The sequence below is a fragment of the Falco naumanni genome, chromosome 4 (assembly GCF_017639655.2).
Source record: "Falco naumanni isolate bFalNau1 chromosome 4, bFalNau1.pat, whole genome shotgun sequence".
Taxonomy (NCBI): Eukaryota; Metazoa; Chordata; class Aves; order Falconiformes; family Falconidae; genus Falco; species Falco naumanni.
This window is the reverse complement of record NC_054057.1, coordinates 10,500,046-10,516,623: the sequence shown is the minus strand read 5'-3', so window position 1 is coordinate 10,516,623 and position 16,578 is coordinate 10,500,046. Positions and strand designations below refer to the sequence as shown.

The 16,578-nt window shown below is 43.5% G+C and overlaps 1 protein-coding gene across 2 annotated transcripts in view; it reads left to right on the top strand.

The window, feature by feature from the left end:
- The window catches only part of PLEKHA8 (pleckstrin homology domain containing A8), a 31,879-nt gene that overhangs the window by 680 nt on the left and 14,621 nt on the right, over positions 1-16,578 (top strand). Inside the window, exons 2-7 of one of the 2 annotated variants that reach the window (XM_040591702.1) lie at positions 10,142-10,258; positions 10,953-11,108; positions 12,947-13,071; positions 14,457-14,615; positions 15,524-15,564; positions 16,279-16,436. In XM_040591702.1, the coding sequence (XP_040447636.1) occupies positions 10,142-10,258; positions 10,953-11,108; positions 12,947-13,071; positions 14,457-14,615; positions 15,524-15,564; positions 16,279-16,436 (756 nt within the window). Of the gene's footprint in view, positions 1-10,128; positions 10,259-10,952; positions 11,109-12,946; positions 13,072-14,456; positions 14,616-15,523; positions 15,565-16,278; positions 16,437-16,578 lie in introns of both variants that reach the window. The other variant, XM_040591703.1, reaches the window with a different exon arrangement.

Genomic DNA, 16,578 nt, shown 5'->3' with positions numbered 1-16,578 from the left:
GGCCGGGGTCGGCGGTGCGGGCGGGGGCGCAGCCGCCCGGGTGCCGGCTGCCCGCGGCGGGGGTGGCTCGGCACCTGGGGGAGGGGGATGGAGTCTGGCCTGGGGCAGACCTCTCCGCAAACCTCTCCGTGGTTTGTTAAACAGTTTGGAAACCTGGTGGTCGGAGAAAAAAAAAAAAAAAAAAGTCACCGACGCCACCTTGACGTTGCTAGGTGCGAGCTTTGCTCCGTAGCGGCTGTACCGGGGCAGCCCGCTCTGCTTGAGCGTTTTTGCGGAGAGGCTGGAACAGCTGCACCTCTCTGTTCAGTTGGGAAAGGGCAGGGAATCAAGATGAAACAAAGAAAAGGCTGAAGCACAAGTGGGTGGTGAATTCGGGGGGGGGGTGGGGGTGGGAGTGTTGGCGATGTGTGTGAGGCTGGATTTATTGGTGTGCTGGGGAGATCGCTGCAGCTTTCCCCTGTAGGTAGTAGGTGTTCTGAGAGATTGAGAATCAAAATTGGTAAGGTCTCAGTGAGTCGATATGGGCATATATATAATGATTTGTGAATGCTCTTGAATTTTGGAGCGTGTGGCGGTGGGAGCTTTTCCATTTGGATTGCAGAAGGCGGGCAGTGCTATTAGTCTTTTCCCCGTAATAAAAACAACGATGGTTCAGTTGACCTCAAGTTTTATGTGTTTGTTTTTCTTTGCATTGCTGAGATGTTGAGGCGTATTTGGAATCCTTGCACTTGCTTTCGTGCCCTGAGACCGCATCTGCGGGAACCAGTGCCTGTGTAGATAACTGACTGGCATTTGGCATTGTAGCATTTGTGCCTAGGTGTGTGTGTGGTAGGATCGCCTGGGCTTGTCTTCTGTTTTGATGGTAAGGTGAAGGCTAAGAACCAGAAGTATTCCGTTTCCGTCAAAATAAAATTATTTTTCTTCCTGCCAGCCACAATGATAGGCACTTTCAACTAAATGACCCTTCATGAAGAAGGATGATGCTTTACAAACCTCAGCCTAAGTGAATGCAGACTGGAGAAATCTTTTCCTTGGATACTGGAGATTTGCATCAGCTAAAATCTGGATGAGGTTTTGTTCTCAACAGAGGCAAAATCTGTGATGGAAGATTGAAGCATCTTTCTGATTTCTTTGCTGAAACTTGACTCTGCTAGTAAGTGTGGTGGTCAAGGACAGTCCATGCCTTTTCTTAGGTTGTAGGCCTGTCGTGTGAGAACAGTAAATTTGCTGTTCTGCAAGCTGACTATGCTTACATGTGCTTTCTTTTGACATTAAAAAAAAAAAAAAAATTCCTGCCCTGAAGCCATTAAGTTATAAATCTATGTGATGATGCAAAAAAACCCCAAAACATTGTGCTGGAATGTGGCATTTATCGTAGCAGTAGCAAAGAGCTGGGGAGTGAGCGACAGGAAGGCCTCCTCTCAGGGATTAAGGGAAGTAAGAAGGTTCAACAGGTCATCCAGAGCAGTGTTTCTGCCAGTATTCAGCTCCCAATGTGCTTTTTTTTCTCTTGCTCAAGGTTAACTGGTTTGGTGCTGCATGGTGTAAATGATATATGCAAAAAGTAGAGAAAATCCGTGTCATCTCTGTTATGTCGGTGCGTGCCTGTGCTAGTAACGCAGTGCTGATGTAAACCTACGCGGCAAGTATCTTGTGCCCTTTCGTCCTCATAAGCAACACCCCTTTGTTTCACACAGAGAGGGGATAAGATACTCACCAAAGAACAAACTTAAAACAGTAGAAAAAGAGAACTGCTTTACATTCTTGCAGTGAGAAGAAGAGCTGATGGGACTTTGTTGGTAATTCTTTTCTGGAAATTTTGATTTTATGATGTCTTCTGTCATCACCGTCATGAGAGGTCAAGTCCACATCAACCTACTTCCTCCCCAGGGCAGGGAGCTCAATCTGTGTTGCAAATTACGTAGTTATTGACAGCAGGAACATTTCAGAAGTAGGAAATATGTTTGGGCAAAGGGCAAAGCAAGTACAGCATGATTGCCAACAACCGAAAGACAGATTACCTGGCCTTACTGCTCAAACAAGTTATCTTGTTTTATGATAAATGCACTTGTTTGCTTTATATAGATTAGGATAAAATGAGTTAGTGTTACTTGGTTTCTGCTTGGAGATAGGGTTTTTCCTCTGGTGTTGATCCTGCACTCACGTTATCATTTCTATGTGCAGGGATTCCAGTGCTGCTTCTGAAATCTCTTGAGTTTAGAGAACTGAGATTTTAGACTTTTTCTCTCCCCTAAGGCAATGGCCACCAGATAGTGATTTCTCAACGTGATATTTTTGTTTGAGTTCAAGTGAAGTGTGCCAGCTTTGGATCAGATACGCATGCACACGGGTCTAGCCTATGGAAATGCACCTGGGATCTTGTGTTTGCAATAAGTGTGTCCTGAGACTGCTCCTGTCTATGCTTCCCCTGCTAAATTGGTTAAAACCTTAAGGGAGCAGGGAACTTTGCAAGCAGAATTATCACTGACATGTGAAGTGTGGTAGTGCTTTTTCACTTGGGCAAATCTGTGATGCCTCTGCAAACTTTAAATTATTAATCCTCAAAAACCCAGAGCTGGGTGACTGAAATCATGCAGGCATGTAAGTTGGCCTCAGCTGAGCCTACAGTCAGAATGTGTTATTTGTTCTTAAAAAAATTCCTAGATTTCATCCTTTGCCAAAACTCTCTATCTGATGTTAACATTGCTTGGTAAAGGTTGTGGGGGTTAGGGATAGGTTTATTGCATCGATAAAGGGAGTATAACTCTTATTTCAGTACTGCTCATTGTAGTAAGCAGTCGAGACGATAAAAGCATCACCCTATACTTTCCCTGTAGCTCCTTGGTCTGTTGTGCTGCTGCTGCCTGTGGTCCTGGCTGAGCATACAGAATTCTGGTGTGGACAGCATCAAGGCTGGATCCTGGCTGCAGCATTGTAGCAGGACTGAGCTCAAACCAGGGGATGCTGCTTGCAGGGTAAAGGAGAGAGCAGGGGTGAACTGCATGTGACGGCTGCTCTTTGCTGGTTGGTGACTGTCTCCTGCAGGACTCTGACTGAACTCAAGCTGCAATTCACACTCTTTTGTTAAGTATACCTTCTGATTAATAAAATACATTTCTTTAGTCTTTGGAGACTGCCTTGTAAAATTCATCTGTGATTTTGATTTCTCACCAGGTTTATAGAATGGGTAAGCCATTGCTTACCCACAGGGTAACAGAGCATGGAGCTGGGGAATACCCTTCTTCAGTGGTGTGTGTGTGAGAGTTTGGGGCTTTCAAGGTAATACCTGCTTCCCCCCTGGCTGAAATTCAACTCAGTTTAGACCTTTGGCATAAGCACGCCTTAACTGGGATCACTGGCCGCAGGCAGGGTTGCCACAGACTCTGGAAGAGGTGGTATGTATAAGTTCTTGGCTTGGGAATCAAAGGTAGCTTCGTCATTAGAACGAAAAATGCTGACTGCCTTCACTGACTTGCCTGGTATTCGTTATATGCTAAGTGAAATGGCTTTCATAGCTTTTCTTCATAAAGCTAAGCTTTTCCTGGTATTTAAATACTCACTTCCTTAACTGTGCTGAGTAACTCTTAACCCTAACTAATTCATCTTCCTCAAGGCATGACACCCTTGCATTCATGCCATCACTAGTGACGCTGCATCATACGATATACCATAGTCAGCTGTACCCCATCTTCCTGGACGTGGTCATCCACTCTCATTTTATTGCTGTGCTCTGAATCCTTTCCAATTTATTCTGATATTCCAAGAGCCAGCACCAAGCAGTAAATTTCAGTTCTCATGTAAAACTTCAAATTACTCTTGTCTCTAATGATTCAGAATTCCTTAACAAACTTTGGGGGGAGAGCTCACGAAAAGAAGAGCGTTAGTTTTTATAGCTTGAATCCGGATACTGCACATGATACTGCTTAGAGTGAGTCTTTGTATTGGGATTTTAATTTAAGAAGTCTGACCTTTTAGGATGGGAGATGTGTATGCTTCCCGCTGATGTCAAGCTCTGGATTTAAGGTCCTCTGTTTCCAGAGAGGGAGGAAGTAACTGAAAACTTCACTCTTAGATAAACATTTGGTTCTAAAAAGCTTTTGTTTGTCATTTTTTCGTTCCTTTTCAGCCTCTGGGTATAGTCCAAGTTCTGATTGTATAAAATTAGAAGTCTGGCTTTTGTGGAGGTGGACCTAGACAGGTGCAGTTTCTGTTGCCTTCAGGGCAATGGTGTACCCAGTACCATTTTAGGTTTAGGTGAATGACAGTCTCACCCAGTTCTGGCTACACTTTTCACCCAGGATGCTTGGGGGCCTGGCTAGTTCATTCTCTATGGACTTTGCATCATTATGTTTGCGTGGTTTGACCTTCTTTCTCATGTCTCTCTTCCCTTTACTCCATCTTTCTTCATGCAGCACTCTTGATTTTGTCGTACCTTTTTGGAACTGGGTAATGTGCTCACAGTAGTACAAATTTGATGAGGCTGCAGAAATGGAAATCGGTGTCCCCTCTCTCCTCGGTAGGTGTTAGAGCGATGCAGCAGATCCTGCGTGGTGCAGCATTCCCTGCCAGGTATGCTGCAGTACCGGTGCCTCTGCATTCAGTCCTTCTGCACTGAAATAAATCAATGATCACAGAGAACGGCTGGGTAGGACATAAATGAAAGGTGTGGCAGAGCGGTGGTGAAGAGATAGCATCGAGTGGTGTCTGTATGTGTTTACATAAATTCATTGCATTGGCTCAGAATGGCCTGATAACCACCCCAAGGGTCAGAGAGAGGAGAAGTGAGTTTGCTGGGGCTGGGAAGTGTAAACAGAGGAAGGAAACTCCCAGTAAATTTGAATTAGTCTGTCTGAGCAGTGGCCTGGATTGCTGAACTTTTGCCACCATCACTCACTATGATCCCCTCTCTGCCCTTTGTCCTTTCGCTGTGTCCCCTGCACAAATGCCGGAGGACTGGTGCACTGGGCTCTGCCTGCCTTGGCTGGGCGCTGGCATGAAATCATTTGCAAATAAGCCCAGTTGCCCTGTGGTGGCAGGATGCTCTTTCAGTGCTGCTAGCACTGCTCTAATGGTTGTGATTGAAATGAGGGTGGATCTTACCGGACTCCTGTGAGAAGAATCTGGGAGAGGGTCACTGCGTCAAAGCTAGTTCCAGCTGTTGCTTGCTTCTCGTGTCCCTCAAAGTGCTTTAAAAAAGCGATACCATAGCTGAAGTGTGAAATCTGTTAACTTCATTACCTTTAGGGGCTTTTGGTATTGATTCCTGCTGTTAATACGTGCATAATCAGAGTAAAATTGCAGGGTGGGCTTTTCTAGAAGCTGCTGTCTAGGTGAGAGGATAATAGCTCAGAGAGGCACGCACTGTTACACAGTCTTGTCTCACTTTCTGCTGTCCCTCATGGATACAGGCTGGGGTTTTATCCTGTCACATTGTTTTGCTACAGAATTAAGGCTTTAAGGCTGCAAAATATGTTCCGGTGCCTGGGATTGCCCTTCCCAAAATACTGGGTAGCCTTAGGAGGCTGTATGGAAAAAGCAGACGGCACTTTTGGGTGCAAAATGCTTATGTCAAGATAATCCTTTAACTGTCTTTCTTCCTTTTGTTGTATTAGGGGGAAAAAAGGGTGAAAGTCTCAAGTTTGGTCTGTGTAAGATACTCTTTTGCTAAATACCTTTACTGACTAGAAACCTGGTGCTGGCTGACAGCGTGAAAGGCACGGCTGCCCCAGCTGAACCGAGTCGCACGGTCAGTTGTGAAGAACTGGGGTGTAAGGGTGGGTGCCTGAGAGCCGAGGTTGCAAGTGCTCTGGGATCTTGGAAATGAGTGTTTTGTCCATTTGTGACACGAAGACTTCCACCGCCTCGTTTCCCCAGGGAAGCCCGCATCCGTTAGTATGTCAAGACCAGCTGGGCTCTTTCTGGGCTGGCACAAAGCATTTGTGTTGTGTAAGTGGGGAGAGGCAGGGGACTCGGGACAGAAGTCGAGGGGATTTTTCAGCGCAGTCCATGGCAGCTCAGCAGTCTTCTTTCTAAGCTGGAAATAAGATCTCTTGACTCAGTCCTGTGTTTTGGCTGTTAGATGCATCCTCTAACTGCAAATACGACTTTCCTCGTAACTGGAAGGCAGGTTTTTTGCAGTCACAGTTGCAGGAGGGGAAGGTGCTGTGTTCTGGCCAACAGCTGCTACGCGAACAACTGGCAGCAGGCTGGGTTTTAGCAGAGGTGCAGACCTGGTGGCATTCGTAGACTGGCATCAGCACTGACAGCTGGGGAAGGACATCTATTGGATTTTCTTTTGCTTTTTTGCAAGACACCAGCAAGACACTGCCTTGGCCCTGTTTGAGCTGAGTTTTCGGCAGTTCTCATCCAGCTATCGGTTGTTGACACGGCGTTGAGCAGAAGCTGTGTTTCTTCTGCCCTTGGGTGCTGGGAGGTGGCGGTGGGTAGTGGGATGATGAACACACGGCACAGCTTGCTTTTTGTTCAGGTCGCAGTAAAAGCGTGGATGTTGCTTGCTCTTGCTGTGAGAGGTCTCCTGACTGTCAGAGCAGCCACTCTGGGACTTTCTTGCAACCCTGCACAGAAAAGCAGGGATCTTACCCTGACTTGCCACCTGCAGCTAAGGCTTGGGTCTTGCCCACGATACTAGCAGTAGGAGTGTGATGAAGGGTTTAATTCCTCCTGTTGGGTGGATGTTGCCATAACCTGGAAATTTCGGAATTATCTCCTATCAGCACTTAAAATCTGATTAAGGTCAAAGAAGTCCAAGGACTATTGTGTAAGTTTTTTCTAAAGACATGTTGAAGCTCAAGAAATGAATAAGCATAAAGTATTACATAATTCTAGTGGAAAGCAAGCAATAATAAAAATCTGAGTGTCTGGCTTTTGTGCCTTTTAGAAATGCAACTGGAACTGGCATCTCTTTAATTGCAGCTTGTTTTCCAGGTCATCAGTTTGACTTCTTGAGTATGTAATTCTCCCAGATGGTTTGGCTTTGTGTTAAGTCTGACATGATCTACATGTCTTCAAATGTGTGGGGTTTTTTTTATTTCAGGCTTGGCACTTTGGAACAAATGCTGTCTGGAGTCTGAGTTGTGTAACATTAAAGTTTGAGTTACATCCAAATTTCAGCTGTGTTATCAAGAAGTGTCAAGTTTGCTTAGCGATAGCTGTATCCAGACTGCCTGAAGTGTAATGGTGGAAGTAGGCAGCTCTTTCAGGCTGTGGAAATTTCTGGAGAAATACTGAATCCTTAGCAGGCGCAGACTGCTTAAATGTCGGTTTCTGTAGTAGACAGTATCAGATCTTCCAGGCACTGCAAGTACTAACTCTTAAGTTTCACACAGGCATGCAGTATATATTAGGACCTTAAGCAATTGTGAAGTTGTTTGGAATCTCTTCACTTTCTTCTTTGACCGAGACCTGAAGCTACTAGTCATTTTGATTGTGCTTTGCATTTTACTGTTGTCTTTTTTTTTTTTTTTTAATACATTCCCCAGCAAAGCCAATTTTTACTGTTAATGGCTCTATGCCTCTAAAATGAGCTGTGGAAGTATAAGTTATATTTTGTCCTGCCTGTGCACCACCAGTGTAAATGGGCGTAGTAAATTCTTCTTCAAAGTTGTCTTAGTGCTGGTACCAGTAAGAACTTGAAAGGTTCAGCTTTGACTTTCTGTATCAAGTAAAGTCTGAATACTCAGTTCCAAAAACTGCAATACTGCTAGGACACTATGGAGAGAGAATAAAACTGAATAAACTCAAGACTTGTGTTCATGGAAGCATCTGAGTGTCTTTTTGCTGCTTAGGTTTTTTTTTGTGGTGTTTTTTTCCTCTGCTCTTTGCTTGTCTGCAAATGTGAAGCTTCTGTAATTGAAGATGGTATGTCCCTGTTGCACTGCCCATGATTTGTCAGCCACGTGCTATTTTTAGCTGGTTGTTTAGGATAACCTTCCCATGGCTGCTGATTCAGTGTCAGTGAGTACCAGGTGGTTAGTGCATCTTCTGACAGAACCTTGCTGTGATTTTTTATTTTTTTAATTGGTTTCCTATTACAAAAATGTATTCTTATTAGTGTAACAATTCTGTTCTGAAAATATATGCTGTCCTACTTACACTATATGCTTGCCTATCGTAGACTTTTAAATACATACCTAATAAAGAACAGTTAGGTTCTGCAAAGGAAGACAGATAATTGCTGTTTCCCCCTCAGAGGAAAAAAAAAAAAAAAAAGACCCAGAACCAAAAACCCCAACCAAACAAAAACCTCAACAAAATATATTGACTCATAACATATTTTTAACCAGCCTCTGAAGTGATGGAGGCAGAGTGCTTTGTATGTTGGCTAATTGATTGCACAGCCTTTGATTGATGGGATGCAATTTGGTTGGGCATCAGCTGCAATTGTAAGCGGTAGGACCATGGCTGAAATGATTCATGTGCAGCAGCAGGATCTCCAGACTGAATTAGAGGCTTGTATTGACTGTGGCGCTGTGCATTATTTAAAGGATTGGTTCTGTGCCATTGAGTGTCTGAAGCAATTAACTGCTTCTCTCTGCTGAACAATCGCCTCTTTTTTTTTTTTTTTTTTTTTTTTTTTTTTTGTGAGTTCCTCCATATCAGTAGGGACTTTTAAGATAGTTTCTTTATTTTGGTGGCAAGACAAATAAAAATCAGTCTTCCTGTTTTCTCTTTTTTTGTATTCCCATTCTTGTGATTATTTTTTTTCCCCCTTCATATTAAAGAATGATTGAGAATGGCATTTATAATATATTTATATTCTCCTAGGAAATGATGGAAGAGTTCTGGAAGAATATGAAAAAGGATTTGTTTAAATTGTTTTCCAGCCACCGCAAGGTTCAGCAATCTATGACTAGGTTGGCCTAGATGCTGTGGTATTGCTTGTTTAAAAAAACCAACAAAACCAAAAACCCCAAACCATACTTCTGCTGTTAGCCCGTGGCTTTAAGGCTTTCTAAACTTAACCTGAGCTGGGCTAGGCTTCAGCAGCAGCCTGAGGAATCGCTCCCTAGCTGGTAAGGAGCAGTCATTCCTCCAATATGATACTGGTCCAAGCGCAGGCTGGGCTCCTGCTGCGCCGTGCTGGCTGGCAGAGCCCCGGTGCAGGGGACCCCAGGAGTGGGGCTCCCCTCCAAAAATGCCTGGGAGCCACGTGGCCCGCACGGTCTTGTCAGAGTGTTTTCCCAGAGATGGTTTGCTGGCACAGCGTGGAGCTTTGGGATCTCCATCCATTGGTCCTGGCCAGGGAAGCTTGTTGCAGCTCAGAAATGAAAGCTGCTTTCCTCCAGCGGTGTTGCTGCCTCGATTCTTCTTAAGTTAATGAGCTTGTAGTTTTTAATTAGTCATAAACAGCAGCTGTCATGTCTTGTTTGTTTATACCTTTTCATACTGCTGTAGTACTTCCAAAAGAAGAGAACTAAAGGCGTAGTTTACCTCTGAAGTCAGGCAGCAGGGTGGACAAAAGCGTACCCAGAACAGGTTCTGGTCTAGCCTGGTGTTCTGGTTATTCAGGAAGGTATCCAGAGGTGCAGGTGATTCATTTGAGGCTACTTTTTTATGTGGGCAGCACGGGAGTTTCAAGAGCTATTGAGAACTGCTTCATTGAAAGATGGTGTTCAGAAATCAACACATCTGCCTCCGTGTCCTCCTGACCCTGGTTTTTAGGAGTTTCTTGCCCGTCGCTTTTTCCAGATGATTTGGCTAGCCCTTCCCGCAAAGGAGGAAGGCATGTAAGGCAAGACAGTAAGCTGGGGTGGCTTTTGGAGAGAGTGAAGGGGTGGGTTGAGGAGTGATAGAGGGAATTGAGGGGTAGTGAACTGAAAAGGTGGGTTTGGAAGAGAGGGTCAGCGATGCTGTGTTAGCAAAACTGCTGAAAGTGACACATGGCATCTCAGGAACATACTGCTGTGGTCCAGCTGCCTGCAGAAAGGACACACAGCTGCCAGCAAGCAGGGGTTGGGGTGTGCAACATCCAGACCTGTCCACAAATCTTACTGCTTCAAAAGGTTTAATTTTCCAGGGGAACTGAGAATCTTTGGAGCCTTACTTGCAGCGAATCCCAAATGAGAAAGATGGTGGAATCGCAGGGAGAGAATTAACTGAGAAATGCAGTTTTGTTTTTCAGGCTGGCAGCCTCGATGGTTTCTTCTCTGTGGTGGCATCCTCTCCTATTACGACTCTCAGGAAGATGCCTGGAAGGGCTGTAAGGGAAGCATCCAAATGGCCGTGTGTGAAATTCAAGGTAACTAGAAGTCTGTAACACTCAGCTGCACAAAGTTTGTCCAGTAATGTTGCATTTGAGATGAGGTTTCAGGTCACAAGAGCTATGTGGTGGCTTGATTTCTTCCATATGTAGTCACTCAGTAACTTGACCTATATGTCAGGTTTTATGCTGTAGTATTCTGGAAATGTTAAGAGAGCTGCAGGCCTCTAATAGAATGGGTGTTCTACGTGCAGGTGGGTCACTGTTTTTCATGAGCGGTGGTGGAACGTCACATAGCTGCAAATGACTCTTCATAAGCACAAAACTGAAGCTAGAAATATGAATACTGAACTGCAGTATGTTAGGTCTGCTCGCTCATATTGCATTACTTGCCACATCTTTTAAGATTCAGTTACAGTTTGGAAACCTGAAAGAGAGGCTTGCCAGAAGAGGATGCCCTTTCCTTAGACTCCTAGATGATAGCGTACTGATTTTTCATAGCCTTTTTCTTAAAACTGCTTTTCGTAGCTTTTTGTCCCACAGCTGTACATGTGTGTGTCCTGTCTATTCCGTAACTTAGAAGAGAAGTCATAAAATGGCAACAGGGGAGGTCTGGAGCTGTAGGTTCCTCCTCTTCCATTACTGTTTGACCTGTCATCTAATGTATCTGTTGGGATATTCAGTTGGGCAGGGAAGCGCTGAGGGACTGATCTGAAATCTATGTTTTTTCCAGTTCATCCTGCAGATAACACACGAATGGACCTGATCATCCCAGGGGAGCAATACTTCTATCTGAAGGCAAGAAACGCAGTTGAAAGGCAAAAGTGGCTGGTTGCACTGGGAACTGCGAAAGCCTGTCTGACTGACAGCAGGACACAGAAGGAAAAAGGCAAGAACATTTTGCTGATGCATATTGTTTGCTTCTTATTTCCCCATCCTTGCCCTAGTAGATGTACCCACAAAGATGACAAAATCCGTACTTGAACTCTGTGTCCAACCTGTGCCTCAGGTCTATGGTGCTGCTAAAAGCCAAGCCATGTGGCAGCTCTAGCTAGAAATCTCAGGTGTTAGCTCTCAGTGCAGGATTTTCAAAACTTTGGCTTTTCCTTAAAATATAGTACTTAGAAATGATTTGAAAACCATGTGCTGATGGGTTCTGTAAGTACAAGGAGTGAGTGGCTCCTGGCTGCAGGTCACTGGGATGCAGGCTGTGCATGAGGCTAAGACCCCCACCTTGTGCAGCTGCCTTAGTATGATGACCCAGCCTCCTATACCAGTGTCTCCTGAGCTTTCGAGTTCCTCACACCCTTTCCTTCCTGCTGTAGCTGGGCTGTATTGTGCATTTCAAGAATCCCTTGGCAATTAAAATAAAGGTTTGCATTTGGTTTTAAATGTGCATAGTAATATTCAGAAACTGAAATCTGATCATGGTCAGGCTATGAAAATTAATTCACTTACCCCTTTGCTTTCATCAACAATCTTCCTACCGTGTAGAAGATGAAAAAACAGCAAATTACTGAATTATTGAATTATTGTTAATACATCAGTGATCCTGAATAAATGCAAGGGGGCAGGCACTTCTTTTCCCTGAGGTGAGGCATTGATTCTCCTTATGTCTTACGTACATCTTCACCAGGCTTTGATCTGCTGGTTTAAACTGAGTCAAAACTGGGCAGAAGGTGGTACTGCAGGGTCCTACATGAAGTGGGAATCTGATGCACAGTGGCTAAAAAGCAGAACAAAGTCATGTCTGTGAGTAGCACAGGGTGAAAAGCTACTGATGTAATTGCAGAACTAAACCATGTTACTCTCATTAACAGAGAAATTAATTTATTTTGTAATTCTGGGACTCTTAATGTAAAAAAAATTACTTCTGAAAAATCTCAGATTAAATGTTAGTCATATCTGGATTAGTCTGCTCAGTTCTGCACTCTCCAGTACAAGAAACATATGGACATGCTGGAGTGAGTCCAGGAAAGGGCTGCTAAGATGATTAAAGGAAGTATCTGTTGCGAGAGCATAGAAAAGGTGGAGCCAGAGTCTTCTCAGTGAATGGACAAAGGGAAATGGGCATAAATTTAAATACTAGCAACTCCATTGAGACATAAGCAAAAATGTTTATATTGTCAGGATGAAGGAGCACTGAAACAGGTTGCACAGAGAGTTGTGGAGTCTCCATCCTTGGCAGTGTTCAAAATCTGACTAGACGTGGCCCTGAGCAACATGCTCTGGCTGACCCTGCTTTGAACAGGGCAGTAGGACTAGCTGGTCTCCAGAGGCCCCTTCCTACCTCAACCACTCTTATCATTCAAGGGTGTATATATTCATTTACTCCCTTTGCGCTGGACAGGGTGCATCCCTTACTTCCAGTTGTTTGCACCTTAAGCTACTTAGTGAAAACAAAAAATACAGTATGTAGGGGTTTGTGTATTCAAAAGGCCAAGTGTTGTGCCAAGTGTTAAAGTCAAATGTTGTGTACTTGCTGGTTTTCTGTGTCCTAACTCTAGGAACATACTGTTCCTGTCTGATGGCAAATCATGAAACAGTATTTTACTTGTCAGGATCATAATTCATAGCCAGTCCAGCTCATCTTTTTGAATTCATAGAAAATGTTTTGAAGTAAGGAAGTATTGAATGAATTAGATTGGATAATACTATTTCAGCAACTTTCCAAAGTCATATGCTGCAAGATAGATTTAATAAATTTAACTCTTCTTTCACTTTTAGAGTTCACTGAAAACACAGAAGCCTTGAAGACTAAAATGTCTGAACTTAGACTGTACTGTAACCTCCTTGTTCAACAAGTACATAAAACGAAGGAAGCCAGCATTTCTGGTGTATCGGAATCAGAGGTACAGCTTTATTTTTGCTGTAGACCACATCTGTAAAGCGTTGAGCATTGTGAACTATTCTGGTTAACCAGCGTAGTATTCACTCACAGTTACCTAGTATTGCACCATTTCTGCAGACAACCCGTGGGAAATAATGTACCCACACAAGTTTTGTTTAAAAGGAGTAATACAGGAACTTTCCCTGTGTTGGGGTGGCAAGTGGTGAGATGATGTCTAACTGTGATCTAGATAATACCACCTCTGTAGGTGATCATGTGTACGTGGTGGATCAAAAAAGTAGATCCTTTTAATAGAAAGACGATTTGCAAGAAGCGCACATTTGTCTGCATCTGAGTCATTGATATCCTGCTCAGCAAAAAACTTCTGTTCTCAACCAAACCCCTTAAAAAGTCAAGAGATGATGCAGACCAGAAAAGAGCAAAATTGCTGGATAGAACTGCCTGATTAGCTTCACTGAAGTTAAAAGTTTCAAACTTCACAAATCTTCCTGACCGTAGAAGCCTTGTTCAAGATGGATCTTCTAATGACGGTGATCTGCCCCTTGCTTGGAGAGAGTCGTGCGAAGAACATCACTTGCTAGAGAAGCTGGTGTGGAGTTCCAGGATGTCTCCCACTGGAGGGGTGGGTCCTCAGGTGCAGGACAGGGGGTCAAACATGTGAAGGTTAATTATTTGTATGTCCAAACCATCTCTGTAAGGATACCTGATGAACTGTTTATGGTGAATTAACAGAGAGTGCAGAAGCGTGATCTAGTGTATAAATTACTAAAAGGCACTGTTAGAACTTGCAGCTCACAGGTGTCGACACAAAGAAGTAATGTGGTATTTATTCAGCTCATAGTTCATGCTTCTGGGGGAAAGCTCGCTTTCCCTGATCTTACTGGTATTTAACTGGAAAGATTTATTGCTAAAAGCGTTTCGGCATCAATAATTGCACTTTGCAGAGTTGAAGAGGAGGATTGTGACAATGTGATACTTCATTCTGACTGTTTTTCAATTGCAGTAACTTTTTGTTCGTGGCATTTTTTGAATTATCTGCAGATCATTTGGTATCTGTTTGATTTGTTTACTTTTCATTTCTCCTGTCTTCTGGAATGCGGTTGTTGACTACGTCAAGGCTTAGTATTTACTACACTTTTAACACCAGAGCTCAGTAACTAAGAGGCATTTCGTTTAAAACTCAAGGCTGACGAGAGTGGTAACGCCGCGAGGGGGCCCAGCCCCAGTAATACGTGATGCCAGTTCTCTGCACAGCTGACACATTGCATGTGAATTTGTGTTAAACACAAATCATGACCATAGGAGTTGTGAGCTTTGTAGACATTAGTTGCTCCAAACTGATCTTCTGTAGTGAGTCCGTTTCTTCCAATCTGTTTCTTCCCACAGAGCGAGATTGATATGGGAGCTCTGTTAAAATCAACCTGCGACACCTTCCTGAGGACTCTTGAAGAATGTATGCAGATTGCGAATACTGCCTTCACTTCTGAGTTACTGCATCAGACCCCGCCGGGATCCCCCCATTTAGCAGTTCTCAGAACGAACAAGGTAATGGTCAGTATCCTCTTCTCTCAGTCTGGGCAAGGATGCTGAGGCACCCTTTTGTAAAGTACCATTTGTAGAACTAGGGAATGCGTTTTTACCCATATTATAGCTAGTCGTTCTCCACTGGAGATACTCTGCAATTTCTTGTGGCTTACAAGTGAAGTAGGGCCACTTTATAACAAGCAGTGACCAATCTCTTCGCTTTTAATGACAGGTGAAAGTTATTAAGCATTAACTTTCAGGGCCTGCTCCAGCTGCAGACAGTGGTGTTTCAAAATACCTTGATTTTACGGCAAGTTGGTCCGTTGTGGGAGCTCACAGCAACTATTACTCTTGTAAGCTGCTGCAGCGACGGATCTGTGGTCGTAAGGCTAACAGGAGCTGATGAGCTTGTCGTCTTAATGACAAGGGCACTTTCTTGAGTCCTGGATCGACAACTACGTATGTGAAACTGGAGCATCTCTGGCAAACAGCAGATTAAGGTGTATGTAGGAAGTTAAATGCATCACCGCATCTGGCAAGTGAGATTACTTCACCATACCTCGTATCTGGCTTCACTTTTCTTCTGTTTTTTCACAATTTTTTTCTGAATTAAAGAAAACATAATTGCAAAGAAGACTTACTGCCCTCTTTTCCCCATGCTGTAATGGTGTCTCACTTGGCACTTGCTAGCTAGCTTCTGAAAGAAGTCTGGTTTGTTTGGGTTTTTTTCTTTTCAATATTTTAATGGTGTAATAATGTAGCACCTTTTTTGCGTTTGTCTGTACACTGCTTCCAGGTCAGAGAATTAGTGAGCGTATGCTTAGCTTTTTTTGAGGCTCAAACTTGTGTTTAATAAAATGTGATGTTTCAGAAGCATGAAAAAGTCTTTTTGCTTTAAGGAATGTTCTCCCTCCCCACTTATCTTACAGATAAAGCACTCTGTCTTGCCCAGTCACACCTCAACGGAAAGGTATAATAAAAGTATTTTTTATCAGTCTCTTTCTGATCTGTTTTTGGTAGCGTTTGTTCTTCTCGTATTTTTACTCTAATATTACTAGTATTGGGTGCAGGCAGAATTGTATTGCTCTGAGCTGCGTACTTGGAAGAAGACACGACAAAAGGGAGCTTGCTCACCCCGCTTCATTTCTGTTCATTATCAGCCCTTTCCCTTTTATTTTTCTCAGCCATCCACTTGGTAACTTCCTGGTCAGTCACCAGCCAGCTCTCTCCCACCTCAGTGCTCTTTCCTGCATCTTAGGTTCCACTCCATCAGCTCGTAAAATCATTGATGGAGTGCAGGCTATTGATTTGTGGAGTAGGTGGCAAGGGTATGTATTTTAAAGTAGGGGATTTTAGGAGGGGATATTCTTTTAGTTACAATACTTGCCTGTGATTTTTCTTTTTTTTTAATCAATTGTATTTTTTTTAGTATGTCTTTTTTAATAAAGGTCATTGTAAATGTATTCAAACTGCAAACTGAGGTTGAATCGTTAATCCTGTTTGCTGCAGAGAGCTGCCTAGCTCCTTTTACTATTTTAGACAAGTTCTTTTGCTCAGAGCAGCCTGTGGCAGCCTATAGTTTCTGTCGACTGTTTTGCTCTTATTGTTATTTGTGTGTTTTCACAGGAAGAAGCTTACCAAGCAGTGTTTTATACACTAACCGTTATTCTTTCTCTCTCTTTAGGCAGATGGAAATGAACCCATGTGAAAATGGCTCTGTAAAAGCAGAAATCAACCATCAAGAGCAAACCCTTATTAAAAGTCTGGAATGTTTAAACCTGGAAACAAATGAGGGGAGCAATGATGTTTCTGTTGAAGATCACATAGCAGAGGATTTGGCAGGTAAATATATACACTGTCTTTTATCCAGGATCATTACTCTTTAAGTGTAAATGGAAGGAGGTTTAGGCTGCCTGTGGGAGTGCTGATCTGATACCTTGCTTCCCAGGAGAGGGAATATCTGTGTGTTTTAGTCTGGTATCTG